At 34.6% G+C, this 17,184-nt stretch overlaps 1 protein-coding gene across 1 annotated transcript; it reads right to left on the reverse strand.

The window, feature by feature from the left end:
- Positions 1 to 15,022: 15,022 nt before the first annotated feature.
- Positions 15,023 to 17,184, reverse strand: LOC116524614. Its single transcript, XM_032239895.1, is given in 4 exon segments — positions 15,023 to 16,260; positions 16,262 to 16,671; positions 16,674 to 16,805; positions 17,016 to 17,184. Coding segments are annotated over 4 exon segments (741 nt in total). The 3' UTR covers positions 15,023 to 16,230.

Consider the following 17,184-nt stretch of genomic DNA (forward strand, 5'->3'; position numbering starts at 1 on the left):
GAGGGTGCAAGTGTTCGGGAATGTATCCATTTCTTCCAGGTTTACTGGCTTATGTGCATAGATTTGTTTGTAATAATTTCTGATAGTAATTTGTATTTCTGTGGAATCGGTGGTGATATCCCTTTATTGTTTTTTATTGCATCTATTTATTTGATTCTTCTCTCTTTTCTTTTTTATTAATCTGGCTAGCGGTCTATTTTGTTGATGTTTCAAAAAACCAGCTCCTGGATTTATTGATTTTTTTGAAAGCTTTCTTTGTGTCTCTATCTCCTTCAGTTCTGCTCTGCTCTTAGTTATTTCTTGTCTTCTGCTAGCTTTTGAGTTTTTTAAATCTTTCTCCTCTAGCTCTTTCAATTTTGATGATAGGGTGTCGATAATGGCAGACTGCCTCGGTAATAGTGGACTGCCTCAGTAATGGTGTATTGCCTCGGTAATGGCGGACTGCCTAGGTAATGGTGGACTGCCTTGGTAACGGCTAACGCCCTTCCCCTCACAGAGCTGGACTGTCCCATTCCGGCTGCACTTGCTGCGAAACTCTGAATCCAGAGCATCTCAGGATTGTTCATCTTTAAGCCTCCTCTTTTTCAGTTGAATGGGCAGCTCTGTCTCCCAGGTGTTCCAGGCGCCAGTTGAAACGGTGCGGTTTTTGTGCGGAAACCTGCCGCGCCAGCTGAAACAGCTGTGCTGGAAACTCACGGCGCTTTTCTGCTGGAAATCTCCTGGTCTGTGGGCAACAAAAAAACCTCTGCATTGCTCTCGCTGGAAACTGCACTCCAGAGCTGTTCCTATGCAGCCATCTTGGATCTCCCCCAGCCAGGTGTTTTTCATAATAATTCCATTTGTCTGTTAACACAACTATGAGGTAAGTAATGTTTGACCTAGTTTGATGACCAAGAAACATAGTGTCTGAGAACTTAAAAATACTATCACACTGCCATTGGGTGGTTATATATAGGATTTGAACCTCACTCTGACTAATCCAAACACTAAGCTATTCCTTTACAAATATTTTTAATTGCAAAAGCAACATGATATATGCTTACTTTGAAAACTTTGAGCAGTTAGAAATATATAGACTAAAATATTAAAACTTCTTTTTATAACTTTTGTTTCTTCACCTCCTTCTACCTCCTTCCATCCTCTTATCTATAAAAAATGATCTGGAAAAACATGCTGTTAATTGCTGTTCTATGCATTATGCATTTACACACTTACATAATAAAATATATGAACATAACAAAATATAAGTGCAATAATAACAATAGAAAGATTTACTACTTAAAGATACAGTGTCTTTTTTTTTTTTTTTTTTTTTTTGAGACAGGATCTCACTCTGTTGCCTAGGCTGGAGTGCAGTGGTGTGATCACAGCTCACTGCAGCCTTGACCTCCTGGACTCAGGTGATCCTCCCACCTCAGCTTTCAGAGTAGCTGAGACCACAGGTGCGCCACTACACCTGGCTAATTTTTGTATTTTTAGTAGAGATGGCATTTCACTGTGTTGCCTAGGGTGGTCTTAAATCCTGAGCTCAAGTGATCTGCCCGCTTCGACATCCCAAAGTTCTGGCATTACAGGTACTGTATGAGCAACCACGCCTGGCCAACAGTGTCTTTTTTAAGATGTGTTTTGCTCATTTTGTATGCCTTCCATCAACTGCTTCATGATATCCTATGTCTATTTTTTTAATGTAGATTTAATTTTCTAAACAAATTATTGAAACTCTTTGCTAATAACATTTATCCTTTCTTATATACATTGTAAATATTTTCTTCAGGTCAGTCATTTGTCTTTAACTTTCTTCACACCTATAGAATTTATTTTGTAGATTAACTGGTCAATCTTCTGGATTTTATGTCATCTTAGAAAGTCCTTTCACACCAAAGACTATAAAAATACTGTCCCTTGACTCCTAGCATGTTATAGTTTTGTTTTTCTATGTTTATATTAGTCTGTATGGAATTTATTTATGTATATGGTATTGAAAAGAAATATAACCGTTTCTTCCCAAGTAGAGATAATCATAAAATTAAATGGAAAATAATAAATTATTTCAGACTGATATGAAATACCACATTTCTGACTGATTTGAAATACCACATTTACTCCACACTAATCCTTATAAGTACAGTGTGCCTTTGGACTTCATACTCTGTATTGTACTCCATTCTCTGCTCTGCTATTGTATGCTGTTCTTGTGCCAATATCAGACTGCTTTTATGGTATCTTTATAATATCTGATAGGAAGTTGTTCTGCACAGTAGTCTTATTTTTCTAAATGCTCATATCCTCCTACAGATAAATTTTGGGATCAATTATCAAGGTCATAAAAAAAGTCATTTTGATTAGGTCTGCCATGGATGTGTAGATAATTACATGGGGAATCAACATTTTACCATATTGGGGCTTTTCATATAGGAACATGATGTGCCTCTCCATTTTTCATGTTTTATAGTCTTTTGGTAAAATTTTAAAATATAATTATACAAGTCTTGCCTACTTTATTGTTTACTCTAGATATTTAATGAGTTTTTAAAGATTGTCAGTTGAGTAAATGGGGTTTTATCTCTCTATTGATTTTTTGGGTATATATCTCATACCTGCATCATAATTCGTATCATGGCATGCACTGAAAAGTCATCTATTAAGAAGGCCTCTGACCGCTTTTCTTGCTAACAGAATTCGATTTTGTTTGGAAGTAGCAATGTGCCCATTGCCAGAGTATGAATCGTGATTGGTGTAAGCCAGTCATATAGTGATCCAAATGATTGCATCATTTCCTTCATGCTTACTTTCCCTACTGCACTTGCCACCTACCTTTACAAAATGTGTAATAAGGGAAATTCTGATAAATTGTACTGCTTGGTACAAGGAAAGCCCCTTTGCTCCTACTTCCATTGTTTCTTCCTACTTATGCTGATGAACAGGCATTATATATGGTTGGAATCGCCACAATGTAGCCACGAGGCTACAAATATGAAGACAAAAAGGCAATGAGTTGCAATGATGGGACAGAAATATGGAAACTGCTGAAGTCTTTGAAGACATTACATAGCCACTAAACATATAGATAAACTGCCTCTTTCCAGGATTCCTTTTAAGAAAATAAGGTTTAAACTTTGGTTAATTCAGTTTCTCTAGCTACAGCTAAATGCATCCAAACTTATTTAGATATTACTGACATACGTAAAATTGTTTATTTTTGTATATATTTCTTGTATTCAGGTTTCTTACCAAACTCTAATTTTTTAGAGGATTGTTTGAGAGTTTCAGATTTGCATTTGCAAATAATGAATCTTGGTCTCAATCTCTCTAATACTTCTTACTATTATTCACATTATCTCAAAGACTGGGACCTCAATGAAGTGTTGAATTATATCAGTAAATAGCAGGTATTCCCCTTTTTAATTCCTAACTTTAATGTGAATGCCTGTAATATTTCAGTAGTAAGTTTTTTGTTATAAATTTCCAGTTGATACCCTGATAATAAAAGTAGCGTTCTTCTAGTCCTGGATTACTAAAAATTTACTTTTGCCTTATGTTGTTTTTTTCTTAAGTCAGAAATAAGTATTAAATTATATCAACTACTTATTCGGCATCTATCAAAATGATCACATTGTAAGTCTACTATGTTCGGTTAATAAGCAACATCAATAGATTTGCTGGTTTTGAGTATCCTTGCATTTCTGGGAAAACCTTATTTATTCATGAAGAATCATTTCTTTCATACAACATTAGATTTTTATATAAAATATTTTATACAGGGGTTTCAAGTCCATATTTACAAGAAATATTGCTATAAAGTTGTTTATGCACTTGATTTGCTTTGTCGGATGGGGAGATGACAGAATAATACTAGACACAAAGAATGAGCACAAAATCTTTAAATAGTATAGGACTTTTACTTCAATGTCTAGACTTTCTGTATTCTTAAATTTTCTGAAAAGCACTCATTACTTTTATAATAGTCACTATATATATATATATATATATATATGAGTGTATGTGTGTGTGTGTGTGTGTGTGTGTGTGTGTGTGTGTGTGTGTGTGTATAGGAATGTTAACTTTTACATGACTACAGTTGGGTCAGGTCACATAGGTTTTTGTATGTAGTATTCTCACTGTTGTTTTTACTTTAAAAGGCTGTAATTTTGGCTTGGTATTCCTTTTACTTAAGGGTTATTGTAAGAAGTTTATGTGTGTGTGTGTGTGTGTGTGTGTGTGTGTAAGCAGGAATTATCAGTTTCTGTAAGGTGTGCTAGAATTTACCTAACACTTCTGGTATAGGGATTGAGAGATGTTTTCTTTTTTTTTTTTTTTTTTTTTCCCCCTTTATTTATTTTATTGCATTTTAGGTTTTGGGGTACATGTGAAGAACATGCAAAATTGTTGCATAGGAACACACATGGCAGTGTGATTTGCTGCCTTCCTCCCCATCACCTACATCTGGCATTTCTCCCCTTGCTATCTCTCCCCAGCTTCCCACCCCCCACCGTCCCTCCCCTATTTCCCCCCAACTGACCCCAGTGTGTAGTGCTCCCCTCCCTGTGTCCATGTGTTCTCATTGTTCAACACCCGCCTATGAGTGAGAACATGCGGTGTTTGATCTTCTGCTCTTCTGTCAGTTTGCTGAGAATGATGGTTTCCAGGTTCATCCATGTCCCTACAAAGGACCCTAACTCATTGTTTTTGATGGCTGCATAATATTCCATGGTGTATATGTGCCACATTTTCCCTATCCAGTCTATCGTCGATGGGCATTTGGGTTGGTTCCAGGTCTTTGCTATTGTAAACAGTGCTGCAATGAACATTCGTATGCACGTGTCCTTATAATAGAACGATTTGTAATCCTTTGGATATATACCCAGTAATGGGATTGCTGGGTCAAATGGAATTTCTATTTCTATGTCCTTGAGGAATCTCCACACTGTCTTCCACAATGGTTGAACTAATTTACACTCCCACCAACAGTGTAAAAGTGTCCCTATTTCTCCACATCCTCTCCAGCATCTGTTGTCTCCAGATTTTTTAATGATCGCCATTCTTACTGGCGTGAGATGGTATCTCAATGTAGTTTTGATTTGCATTTCTCTGATGACCAGTGATGATGAGCATTTTTTCATATGTTTGTTGGCCTCACGTATGTCTTCTTTTGTAAAGTGTCTGTTCATATCCTTTGCCCACTTTTGAATGGGCTTGTTAGTTTTTTTCTTGTAAATCTGCTTTAGTTCTTTGTAAATTTTGGATATCAGCCCTTTGTCAGATGGGTAAACTGCAAAAATTTTTTCCCAATCTGTTGGTTGCCGATTCACTCTAATGATTGTTTCTTTTGCTGTGCAGAAGCTGTGGAGTTTGATTAGGTCCCATTTGTCTATTTTGGCTTTTGTTGTCAATGCTTTTGGTGTTTTGGTCATGAAGTCCTTGCCTACACCTACGTCCTGAATGGTTTTGCCTAGATTTTCTTCTAGGGTTTTTTTTTCTTTTTTTCTATAACAACTAATTTTTTTTTTATTCTTCCTCTTAATACAATTTTCATCATTTGTAGACTTTTAAAAAATTATTCTTTTCATCTAAGATTTCTAAATTCATTCATACAATAGTCTCATAACTTTTTAATCTCCTCTGTGTAGTTATGTCTCTTTCCTTAGTTTAATGACACATATTTGTGTTTTCTTCTTTCTTCATCAGACTTATCTGATTTTCAGTTGATAGTTTAATTGATAAAGTTTACTTGTTCATTTTCATAGGCTTTTATTTCTAAAATTCAGTACTCACCACTTAAATTTTTGTGTAATTTTTAGCTCCTTTAATTGAATGGGCTCATATATTTTTTAATATTTTCTGTTTTCTAAACAATAAATTTAAAGATATTACTTTTTACTTGACAACAACTGGGTCACGTCACAGGTTTTTGATATGTAGTATTCTGACTGTTGTTTTTACTTAAAAAGCCTGCAATTTTAGCTTGATATTCTTTTTAACTAAGGGTTATTGTAAGAGGTTTTTAAAAGTTTTTTAGTGTTTTGTGTTAGTGTGTTTCTGTCCTTTAAGCTTATAGTTTTATTGCATTATGTTTGTGATCTATTTTGCATATTTATTGAACTTGTAGAGCTTTTTTATGTGTGACTAAATAAGTGGCCATTTAAAAAAATTGTTTCAAGGGTACTAGAATGTTTCAAGGGTACTAGAAAAGAATATCAGACACACGGTTCTATACATACATACATTTAATCAAGTTTAATGAATGTATTATTCAACTCCTCTATAACTTTGTATTTGAGGATAATTTAATTTGTCATTTTTTGGTGAGGCATGTCAAAAATCTACAATTTTCATTGTAGTTTTGTCAATTCTTCCTTGTATATATAGTACATTATACTTCACATATTAAGAAGCTATATTGGATATAAAAATGGTGAATTATTCCTCTTATCAATTAAAACTTTCTTCTCTTTTTCATTTACGTTTTTCACCTTGGATTTTATTTTGTCTGCTACTGCTACATTTTCTGCTTTCTTTTGCATAGTATTTGCCTGATTTCTGGTTAGTCTATTTTATTTCAAACACTTTTGATCATTTAGTTTTATTTGTGATCTATTTAAAGAGCTGTTTACATTTTCCATTTCTCAGACTATCTTATTTCATACCTTCTTCAGAAACGGACAGATTCTGTGACTCTTGAACAAAAAAAAAAGAATACATGGAATTAACAACCATTTAGTAAACCTGATTAAAGTCTGTGGTTATCTATTTGGCCTAACAGTAGGAGTTTCTAGATCTCAATACGAAAATTTTATCTATTAACATCTATTCTGAAAATTAACAAGCATATTAACCAAACAGTTTTATTTCTGACATCTTATTCTTATTTCTGGCATTGTGTTCGTGTTTTCTATTATATAATCTTGTTGTTTTGGTTTTTTTTACCACATTAATTGAATTTTCTTGTTTTTCTTTCATGAGTTTTCAAGTTGCTGCTCTATCATCTTTACTGCTTTCTCAGTGAGATGAAACAATATCTAAAAGGGATCAGTAGTGTAAGATATTAAACTCAGTATCCTGAATCTAAGTACAGTTGACCCTTGAACAACGAGTTTCCACACGTCTACTTATACACAGCTTTTTGTCCACCTTATGCCACCTCTGAGATAGCAAGACCAACTTCTCCTCTTCCTCCTCCTTAGTGTACTCATTGTAAAGACATGAGGATGAAGACTTTTACAACGATACACTTCCGCTTAATATATAGTAAATATATTCTCTCTTCCTTATTTTTTTTCTTAATAACATTTTGTTTTCTCTAGCTTACTTTATTGTAAGAATACAGTATATTGTACATATAACATAGAAAAATATGTGTTAACTGTTTGTTATTGGTAAGGCTTCCAGTCAACAGTAGGCTATTATTACTTAAGCTTTTGGGGAGTCAAAAGTTACATACCAATTTTTGACTGTGGTGGAGGCATATCAATTTTTGATAGGGGTTGATGCTCCTAACCCCTGAGTTTTCCAAGGGCCTACTGTATATTTTTTAAAAAACTCATGTAAAGCTTTAGATGGATTTGTAACCCCCTAGTATAGCTGCAATTTTGTAAAAACCACCGTTTTAGGTCATAAGCTAAACTTGTATACATACTGAGAGAATTCAGACTGAGAAGTTAATACACACACACACACAGACACACACGGAATTTTTGCTCAAATATTTAATAAAATCTAAGCAATATTTAATATTGTGATCTTTTCAGTTTAAAGTCAATAAGAAAAATAAAACTAACACATATTTGCTGAAGTGGACAAACAGATAAATGGAAACAAATGGATAGTCCAGAAACATATCTTATGATAAATAAAAATTTTAGTGTATAATAAAATGACATTTCAATTAAGTGGGTAAAAGGCTTCTTAAAATGATGTTATCACAATTAGTTAATAATTTGGAAAACAATTATGTTTGATCTCCACTTCACATTGTATGTTGAAATAAATTCTACACAGATTGTAGTGTTAAATATAAAGATAAAATTCCTGAAATTGATTAAAAATGAAATGAATAGTTGTTCTATTAGGGTTTCTGAAGACTTTCCTAGTATTATACTCATGGTAGAAAGTGTAAGGAGAATGATTGGTATACTTAACTTTAACATTCGTGTATCAAAAAATATTATTAAAAGCAAAATTTAAAACTAATAAAAATATTTTATCACATATTGTAAGGGGCTAAAATTCTTAATCTACAAAGTAACATCACAAATCAGTATGAGACTCACACACCATACCAATAAAAAATAAGCAAAGGACATAAACTATCAAATCACAAAGGGAGAAATACAGAGGAAAGAGTAACAGTTCTCTCTGTGTTTGAGGGCTAAATATTTTTCTTTTTTTCAGACTTCTATATTTGCTAAATTTCCTACAATATATATTACTTACATAATCAAAAAATATGTATATATGTATATATATATATATATATATATATATATACACACACACATATATACACACAAACATAAATGCAAAAGACATTACCATGCTATATTAGGAGTTTAATACCTCACAATGAGGAGAGGTGTCAGATGCTATCTGGAATCAGAAGTTCCGAGTTCAAATCCCAATGCTAGTTGAATGATCTTGGGAAAGTCACTGAACTACTTTGAGCCTTGGTTTCTCCAAATACAAAACGGAGGAAATAATCTTCATGTCACAAGTTGTTGTAAGAACAGTTTCTTAAATGTATGTGGAAATGCTTTGTGAGGATCATTTACAGATGTTTGAGATTCCTGTTCCTGATCCAATACATTAGGGCTTTTTCCAGCCTCCAAACACAAATGTGCACCGTCTCTTACTAACATTACATCCCTCTGCCTGATGAGGGGTTATGTTCCTGAGTTGTTCAGGTGACAGTTAGCTGGGGTTGTCTTGCATTTTGCCATCTCCTAAGTGAATGGGACAGATGCTAGCTACAGGCTATAGTCAAGGGAAACTGTAATAAAGCTCACTATTGCTGTTCTTTCTCCATGTCAATTGCTTCACCACTCAATTCTAGTATGCACAAAGTTAATTTCATTACCACATGTTACTCTAATCTCTTGTCTATGACATTCAGAAAGTCTCAACTACTTTGAAATTCTGTGTTCCATCATAAGGCAAATGAGAACACTGACCATCCTTCTTTTTGAATAATATTTAAATAAGTCCTTTGTGAGTGTGCCATGTTAGAAAGTAAATGCAAAAGGACCTAAAGAATCAATTTTTATTTCATATGATCCCTGATAATGCATAATAATGCTGTATTTTCCCATTTATATTTATATGTGAAATAAAAGGAGAATTATATTTTTCCAGGTGAAAAGTCACATGCTTCTTTTGTGTCTTTTATTTCCTGATCCTAAACCTATGAAAATAATTTTAGATTGAAAAATGAAAAAAAAGGTAGAGAATAACTCCAAATACTCCAAAAAACAGAAGACACTGATATATAGAGAACACAATTAGCTATTCCACTAATCTTCTGAGGTTAGAAAAAAAAATGAAATGAAATAAAAGTCATCAAAATAATTTAGAGAAAACATAAAAATTATTTATTGATTGACTAAGCAGTTAATTATTATTGGTCACGTAAAGTACAGGATCTCATTTCTGAGAAACCTTAGGAAGGAAGGAAGTTAAGAATGGAGGGAGGAAAACACCAGAAAGGGACAGAAGGAGAAAGTTAAAGAAGGAGTGAGAAAGGGAGGAGAGAAGATAACAGCTTTTTCTTCAATACCAGCTCAAGGAAATCTCTTTTGCTAGGATAGGCAAATTGGATGTAGTGGAAATAGACATGAAGAGGGATTGAGTATGTCTGGATCTTAGCTTCTTCAATAACTTGGTATGTAACCCTGAGCAAATCACTTTTCCTTGAGACAATTTTCTCATCTGGAATAGATCAGTGGTTTTCAAATTGTGCTCCAGCAGAACACTGCTAACTAGAGGCTAGACCGAAGAACAGTGGTGGTCTACGCAATTAACAGAAAAATAAAATAAAATAAAATATTTCCTATTTGCTGTTGTTTATTTATATTTATTATAACAATTCCTACAAAATATGGATTTTTCTAAGCATACTGAGCTGTTTCTTGGATTTGAGATATCAATAAACAAAATTTCCTAGATTTTAGGTTTTTCTCTTATGCTTAAAAATTTTTTTTTGCCCTACTCTCATGTAACGGGCAGACTAGTTCTTGCAAAAGACAAAATGAACTAATTAGCAACAAATCAATAGCAATAGAAGAATTTAGATACTATCCATTATGTTTTGGTGTTTAAAATTTTAAATTATCGTTGTTGCTTTATTTATTTAAATAGTAATGGCATGTTTTTTAAAAATCATGGGTACATATTATGGTTTTAATTTTCTGGACTAGATACCTTTCTCCATTCCAAAATTAGAGCTCTTGCTTCATCTGTGCTGCCTCACAGTAAAGATTTAAGGATTTAGATCATATCAGCTTACAGATACAGACTCCCATGTGCTTTATATACATCTTTGTCAATCCTCATAGCAATCCAGTCAGTATTTAATTTGTTCCTCTTTAACGGATGTGGAAACTGATGCGTGGAGTCATTAAGGCACTTGTCCACCGCCATCACTAGCAAAAACAGGAGGTGGAAACCAGTGAGTAGGTGTTCAGTGCTAGATTTGGTTTTATCTTTGTTCTAAACATTAAATCAATAACTGTTCACTTAAAACCTGTTGTTTGGAATGACCAAACTTCCAGAATAAATATCAGAAAGATACTAAAACATAAACTTGTTCTGCCTTCTACTTAAAAAAACATAAACAATGAGTAACTTTTGTGAAACACTGTTATTAGTAATGTGCTGGGAAATCAAACCACACCCTAGCAGATAAGAGAGAGTATGTGCAGATTTCATGTTACAGTGAAAGGGCAAACAACATGAAATCTACAAGGCGGTATGCAGATGCAAAGTCAACTTTGTGTTAGCATACTGCATATTGGATGCCCTGAACTCTGAGTCCAGGCTGTTTGGGAAATCAAATGGATATATCATCAAGAATTTCAAGGAATGTGTGTGTGGTGTTTTAAAATAATAATTAACAAAACCTCACAATTAACATTGTAAATTAGAAAAACATTGGATTTGGTCAGTCTTATGATATGGAAGAAATTTTGTGCTGGTAAAATTTATTTGCAAGTTTTAAACTTTTTCTAATTGCAAAGAGATATATTCATTGTAGAAAAGTTTAAAAATCTGAAAAGTCAGAGTGAAAATATATAATTTATACGTAATTACATCACCTAGAAAAAAATGGCATTACCTGGAAAAAACTACTATTAACACTTTGATTATACTTGTTTGATTATTTTTCAATGCCTAGCTACACACATACACACAGACACACACACACTCATGGGCACACACACACATATACATGAAATATGGGATAATACTATATACATTGTTTTGAAATCTATTTTTTGTTATCAAAAATCATGTAAATATTTCAGTGTCATTTGACATTTCCTACAGAATTTGATAGCTATACAACTTTATACTACATAAATGAATATAACTTCTTTGATCATTTGCTGTTAGTTATTGATGCTACAATGAATCTCCTTATACATAAAATTTTGATGACAGTCATGAATATTTCTTTAAATCAATTTCCAAAAGTTAAATTCCTGGGTAAAAGACCTTTAATATATCCAGAAAGAATAAAACTTTTCATAGTTCCAGTCTCATCATTAGAGAATTATAGGGTTTATTTTTTCATATTCTCAACAACTGGGAATTATATATGCTCTTAACAACTGGGAAATACACACACACTCAAACACACACACTCATAAGCATTCAGTACATAGTCATCCCTTGGTATCCACAGGATATTTGTTCCAGGAACCCCATGGATGCTCAAGTCCCTTATATAATATGGAGTAACATTTGCATAGAATCTACATGCCTTTTCTGATATGCTTTAAATTATCTCTAGATTACTTATAATAGTTAATATAATGTAAATGCTATGTTGAACTTTTTTTCATATTGGCCATTAATAATTTTCTTTTGCTAATATTTCTCAACTGTAGTACAATGACAGATTTCAAAATATAACAGGAATTAGGAGATCTGGATTTTAGTCTTTATATCATTAGTGTTGTTGGAAGGCCTTAGGTTAAAGCATTCAATCCCTTTGGTTTTAAATTTTCTTTTCTATATAAAATATATTTAAAGTGCTTACTCAAACCTTCTTCCTATATTATCTGTTAATGGAAAAATACCTATGTGAAAAAGTTACTGTACCACTATTTCATTAGCAGTATTAATATGTTCCTTGAGACATATTTACAATTACCAGACACATAAAAAGTACATTCTATCATTTAACTTTAAAATGTTTTTAAATACTTAAAAAGATAACTATAATTCAGTCCAAACAAAGCATTTGACTCCATAGCATATACACATATATAAAACATCATTATACAACTATATAACTTACATAGCTTATATATACATTCTCAATTTTCTAAATTTTTTATAATGAGAAGTCAACTTACTGTTGATATGCTGGTATATTTCCATTCAAGGTGATTTTTAGGGTATGCAATTTGAAAAAAAAGTAATTCATGATCATAATTTTTATATCCAGGTCTTTTACCTAATATTTGACCATTTTTCTATTTAATCACAACATTCTCAAACAATTTAAGCTACTTAATATGTCGTAATTGGAATAGATTATTAACTACCTAACTATTCCTCCTAATCACTTATTTTTGATTACTTACTTTATCATTTCATATATTCATATTTTTCCATTTCTGTTTAGGGTAGATTCTAAGCATAGGAATTAGGGCACAAAAGTGTGAACATTTTAAGACTTTAAATGTGTATTATTAAATTGTTTTAAAAAAGATTTGTGCTAATTTTTATTTCCTTCTAAGAATATACAAAGAGATGGCTTAATTTAGAGATAGACTAGCTACTATTATGTCACATAATTTTTTCTTTGACATTTTTTTAAATTATAAAAGTGATTCATGTTTGTACACACATGCACACACACACACACACACACACACACACACACAAATTGTAACAAAAGTTTCTTCCCCATCTCCCTCACTCCTTGTCTCATTAGCATTCAGTTTAGCAAGTATACTACCAGACATTTTTTTAATCCAAAAATCTATCTTTCAATTTTGATAATAGTATATGTATTTTGATATGCATTGAAAAATGTATATATAAATAGCCCATCAGACCTGTGATTCGTGAATTTTATTGCTTATGATAAAGTTTAAAAAATTTTAAAGTTGACTTTAAAAATGTATATTAATTAAATAACAGGACTAAGTAACATGAAAATATATCCCCCTCTCCCCAAAAAAAAGAAAAAGAAGAAATCTTGACTGTGATATGAGAATGATAACTTTGGAGAAACTACCATTGAAGTGTAGATTCTAGGGCTGACTGCTCTTTACCAGCTCTGTGTTCTTGAATAAGTCACTTCCTTTCTCCAAGCTTCAGTTGGAGAACAAATAGTAAGAACCTAGAAATGTTGGTCTTTCTGCTGGAAGTGAAGCTTCAACAAATGGACAATTGTTCACTTGAGTCTTGTCTTCAGAATTTAGTTAATTGAACCCTAGTTGATATAAGGTTGCTATTTTGCTTTTTAAAAATGATTGGCTAGGAGTGGTGGCTCATGCCTGTAATCCTAGCACTTTGGGACGCTGACACGGGCGGATCACTTGAGGTTGGGAGTTTGGAACCAGCATGGCCAACACAGTAAAACCCTGCCCCTACTAAAAATACAAAAAATAGCTTCATGTGGTGGTATGTGCCAGTAGTCCCAGCTGTTTGGGAGGCTGAAGCAGGAGAGTCATCTGAACCCTGAAGGTAGAGGTTACAATGAGCCAAGATTGCACCACTGCACTCCAGCTTGGGCTGAGAGAGACTCCATCTAAAATAAAATAATAAAATAAAATAAAATCTCTTTGAGGAAGAATTTCATGTTAAATTATGAGTTAAGACATTGGCTTTACAATGAACTCCAAAAATTTTATTTTGACAAATATTACTCCTTAATAGCTTCATTGTGAGGACAGAAGTATTCAAATTAATTATGGTTTCATCATTGGCCAAATCCTGGTATTGCTTTTCAGTAAACAATCTGAAGTTTTAAATCTAAGTAATGTGATTTTGAAGCTAGTAGCTCGGGAAGTAGATCATGCATCAAAAATCTCACTCATTTCAGTTATTCATCTCTGTATCCCTAGTATTCAGTTCTGAGAATGGCGTAATACAGATGCTAAACAAAGATTCAATGACTGAATGAACGATAATACACACTACATATTACAATAATTAGTTTGATAGAACTGTACATTTAACTTCTACCTATGGAAACTTTCTTTTGAATTTTAAAGTATCACTATCAAAACATCTTTAATATCCGAAGGTATATATACAAAGATTCATATGGACTAAGTTTAATATAAGTTATTGCAATGTCTCTTCCTTTGAGAGCTGTTCAGAATCATGAATAATCCACCTTTGTCTTCATTTAGTCACTTTTCCCTAGGCATGGACACTAGCTAACTAGCTACAACGTTTAAATATGGCTTTATGACAATATGTTGATTTTTTTATAAGAGATCAGAAAGATGTGCTAGTGACTTCACTTTTTTGGTATTTGGAGGGTCTGCAATTAGCCGATTTGAAGTTTTGATAAAAATTTTTTGAAGACAGTAATTTCCAACAAGAGTAAAGCTCTCAAGAATTCAAAATAGGTAATTAATTGAAAAATCACAAACAAACTCCATTAGTAAAAAGACTATGTTGCATTGCATAGAAAGGAAGTTTTACATAGGCAGGGAAATACCAAGTTAAGAGATTTGTGACGATGTGGTTAAAAAGCCATATTGTGTTCACCTACTTTTTCTTTTGCTAAAATCATCGACTTGAACAGTTTTCCAGCTGGAATTTACAAAGCGGGCTATGAATTGGATTTTTTTTTTTTTTTAGTATAGCTTTCAGGAAGCAGGAAAACTTGTCTCTTTTTAAATGATAGAACGTAAATATTGAAACAATGACGTTAGAACATCTATCCATTCTTGTTGCAGTTGAAATTCTATCTAATTCAGCTTCTGGACTGACTGTTCATTTTTCCATGATCTCTTCTTGCAGGTTTGCTAGAAGTCCCTTTCTCTCCATAAACACTTTCCTTTGGGGGATTTGGGTGCCTTCCTTTTTTAAGGTTTTAAAAACTAAAATGATTTGTAGACTATCCGTATCCTGTTAGAGTTGGGCAAGTGAATGGGTCATATTTGCATGGGTCACTCTGATTATAGGACTTCACTGTTTCTTGAACTAAAAGTGCAAGATTTATTATTCTATTAATGCTCATAAAGTCACTCTTTTGATGAGCCATAATTTCTCTTTATGAGGAGTGTGTATGCCAGTCACCCATGATAAGGGAGAAGAAAGTCCTGACTTCTAGCATATTCATATTCCCTGGAACATTAATAGTCTTGAAACCCCATATGACTCCAGGGGATAATGCCATAGGGTAAAGTTAAAAAAAGGTAAATTTCAAGGAGTCGGGATGTCCCCGTGAGACTTCCCTCACATCGCTGGTTGTGTAGGAAACCAAGTTTTTTCTATTTTAATTAGCAAATTTAAACCTCCTGATGGAGAAGATAACCCAACCCCAACTAGCCTGGTATTATCTTTGTGAATATTCTTAGGGAATGAAAGAGCAGGAGGTGTGAACTTTCTCCTGTTTATCTTAATGGTCTGCTAATGGCAAAGCATAATTACAGTTACTTAAATGCTAAGTGTATTAAGGTCTTCACCGAAAACCCTCAGGCACAGCGCTTTCCTTGAATGACCCAGCTTTTATTTATACAGTTTTTTTTTTTTTATCATTTGAAAAAATTACCCCAAATAAAAACAAAAAGGAAAAAAAAGCCCATTCATGTTTAACCTCTTTCAATTACTATCATTGTAGAGTGAAAGCGTTTGTGACTTCTAAAAAGTCTAAAAGATTATGTGTACGGCATCATTAATTGAATTTGTATCGCCCCCACATTCAAAAAGCAGGTGAGTTTTGCAATAGTTCGCTTCACAGCTTCAGGAAGTCAGTTTGCTTCTAAACCAGAAGACCGAGTGTGTCTTCTAAAGACCATCCTGTGGTACCGTATTCGGGATGGAAACTTAACCATTGTACTTTTCCCCCAGTGAACCCACACCAGAAGCCTGAAAGCCACCATCTCCCCGTCGGTCTCTGGATCTCCTCACTGCCTTTGTCCCTTCTAGACTTGGAGGCTTGGAGAGGAGGTTTGGTTTCCAAGGATTGGAGCGTTTGAAGGGCGGGGCCACCTCCAAGTCCATCTCCCCTTTTTGTCCTCTTCTCCTGGGACGGGAGGGTGGAGCCAGGTCCCCCCGCGGCCGGTTCGGGAGCTCTCTCTATCTCGGTCGCTCGAGGTGAGTCTGAAAGGGCGGCAGCCCGTTTAATTGCAGCGCAGGTTAATTTCTTGAGTTCACCGCAATCGGTCCGCCAGCCGCTTCCCCGGTCTTTGCCAAGTGGGTTTACGAGGTCTGAGGCGTGTTGGGGCGCGCTCACGTTCTCGCAAAAGGCTCCTCCCCAGGGCTCATTCCCCGACTGCGGGAAGCCCTTTGGTGCCCCAGGAGCCTCGGAAACCCAAGGTTTCCTCGGACCTCGCCGCTCCTTCCTCCCTCCGCACCGCCTGGTTCCCTACGTCCGTGCCCCCAGGGAAGGACGGCCCCCTCTTAGGACTTACGACCCAAAGCCAACCCAGAAGGTACCTTCACGTCGATGAAGATTTTATCGCAGCCTCCAAAACCCAGCAGTCATAGGAGCTTTCAACCTGAAATACGGTTGTTATTTTCTCGGTGCAGAGCTTGACAGAAAAAGTCAGCTTTTTATTAAAGACAAAGAGGTAAATTATCAGCCGGGACAGTGGAGGGACGGCGGAGACCTGGCGCGCTTCCTCCGGTTGCCACGAGGAATTTACGGGGTGGCGGCGGCCAGCGCTCAGACACCCCCTGGGTCCGGGTGGGGAGGAGCTCGGGCCGGAGGACTTCCCTGGGTCCCTCTGGGCACTCGGAAGGGGGAGTCCTCCCGAAGCCGCACAAAGCCAGGATCAT

Source organism: Sapajus apella, unplaced genomic scaffold (genome assembly GCF_009761245.1).
Source record: "Sapajus apella isolate SASKATOON/1434 unplaced genomic scaffold, GSC_monkey_1.0 scaffold46, whole genome shotgun sequence".
In the NCBI taxonomy this organism is placed as follows: domain Eukaryota; kingdom Metazoa; phylum Chordata; class Mammalia; order Primates; family Cebidae; genus Sapajus; species Sapajus apella.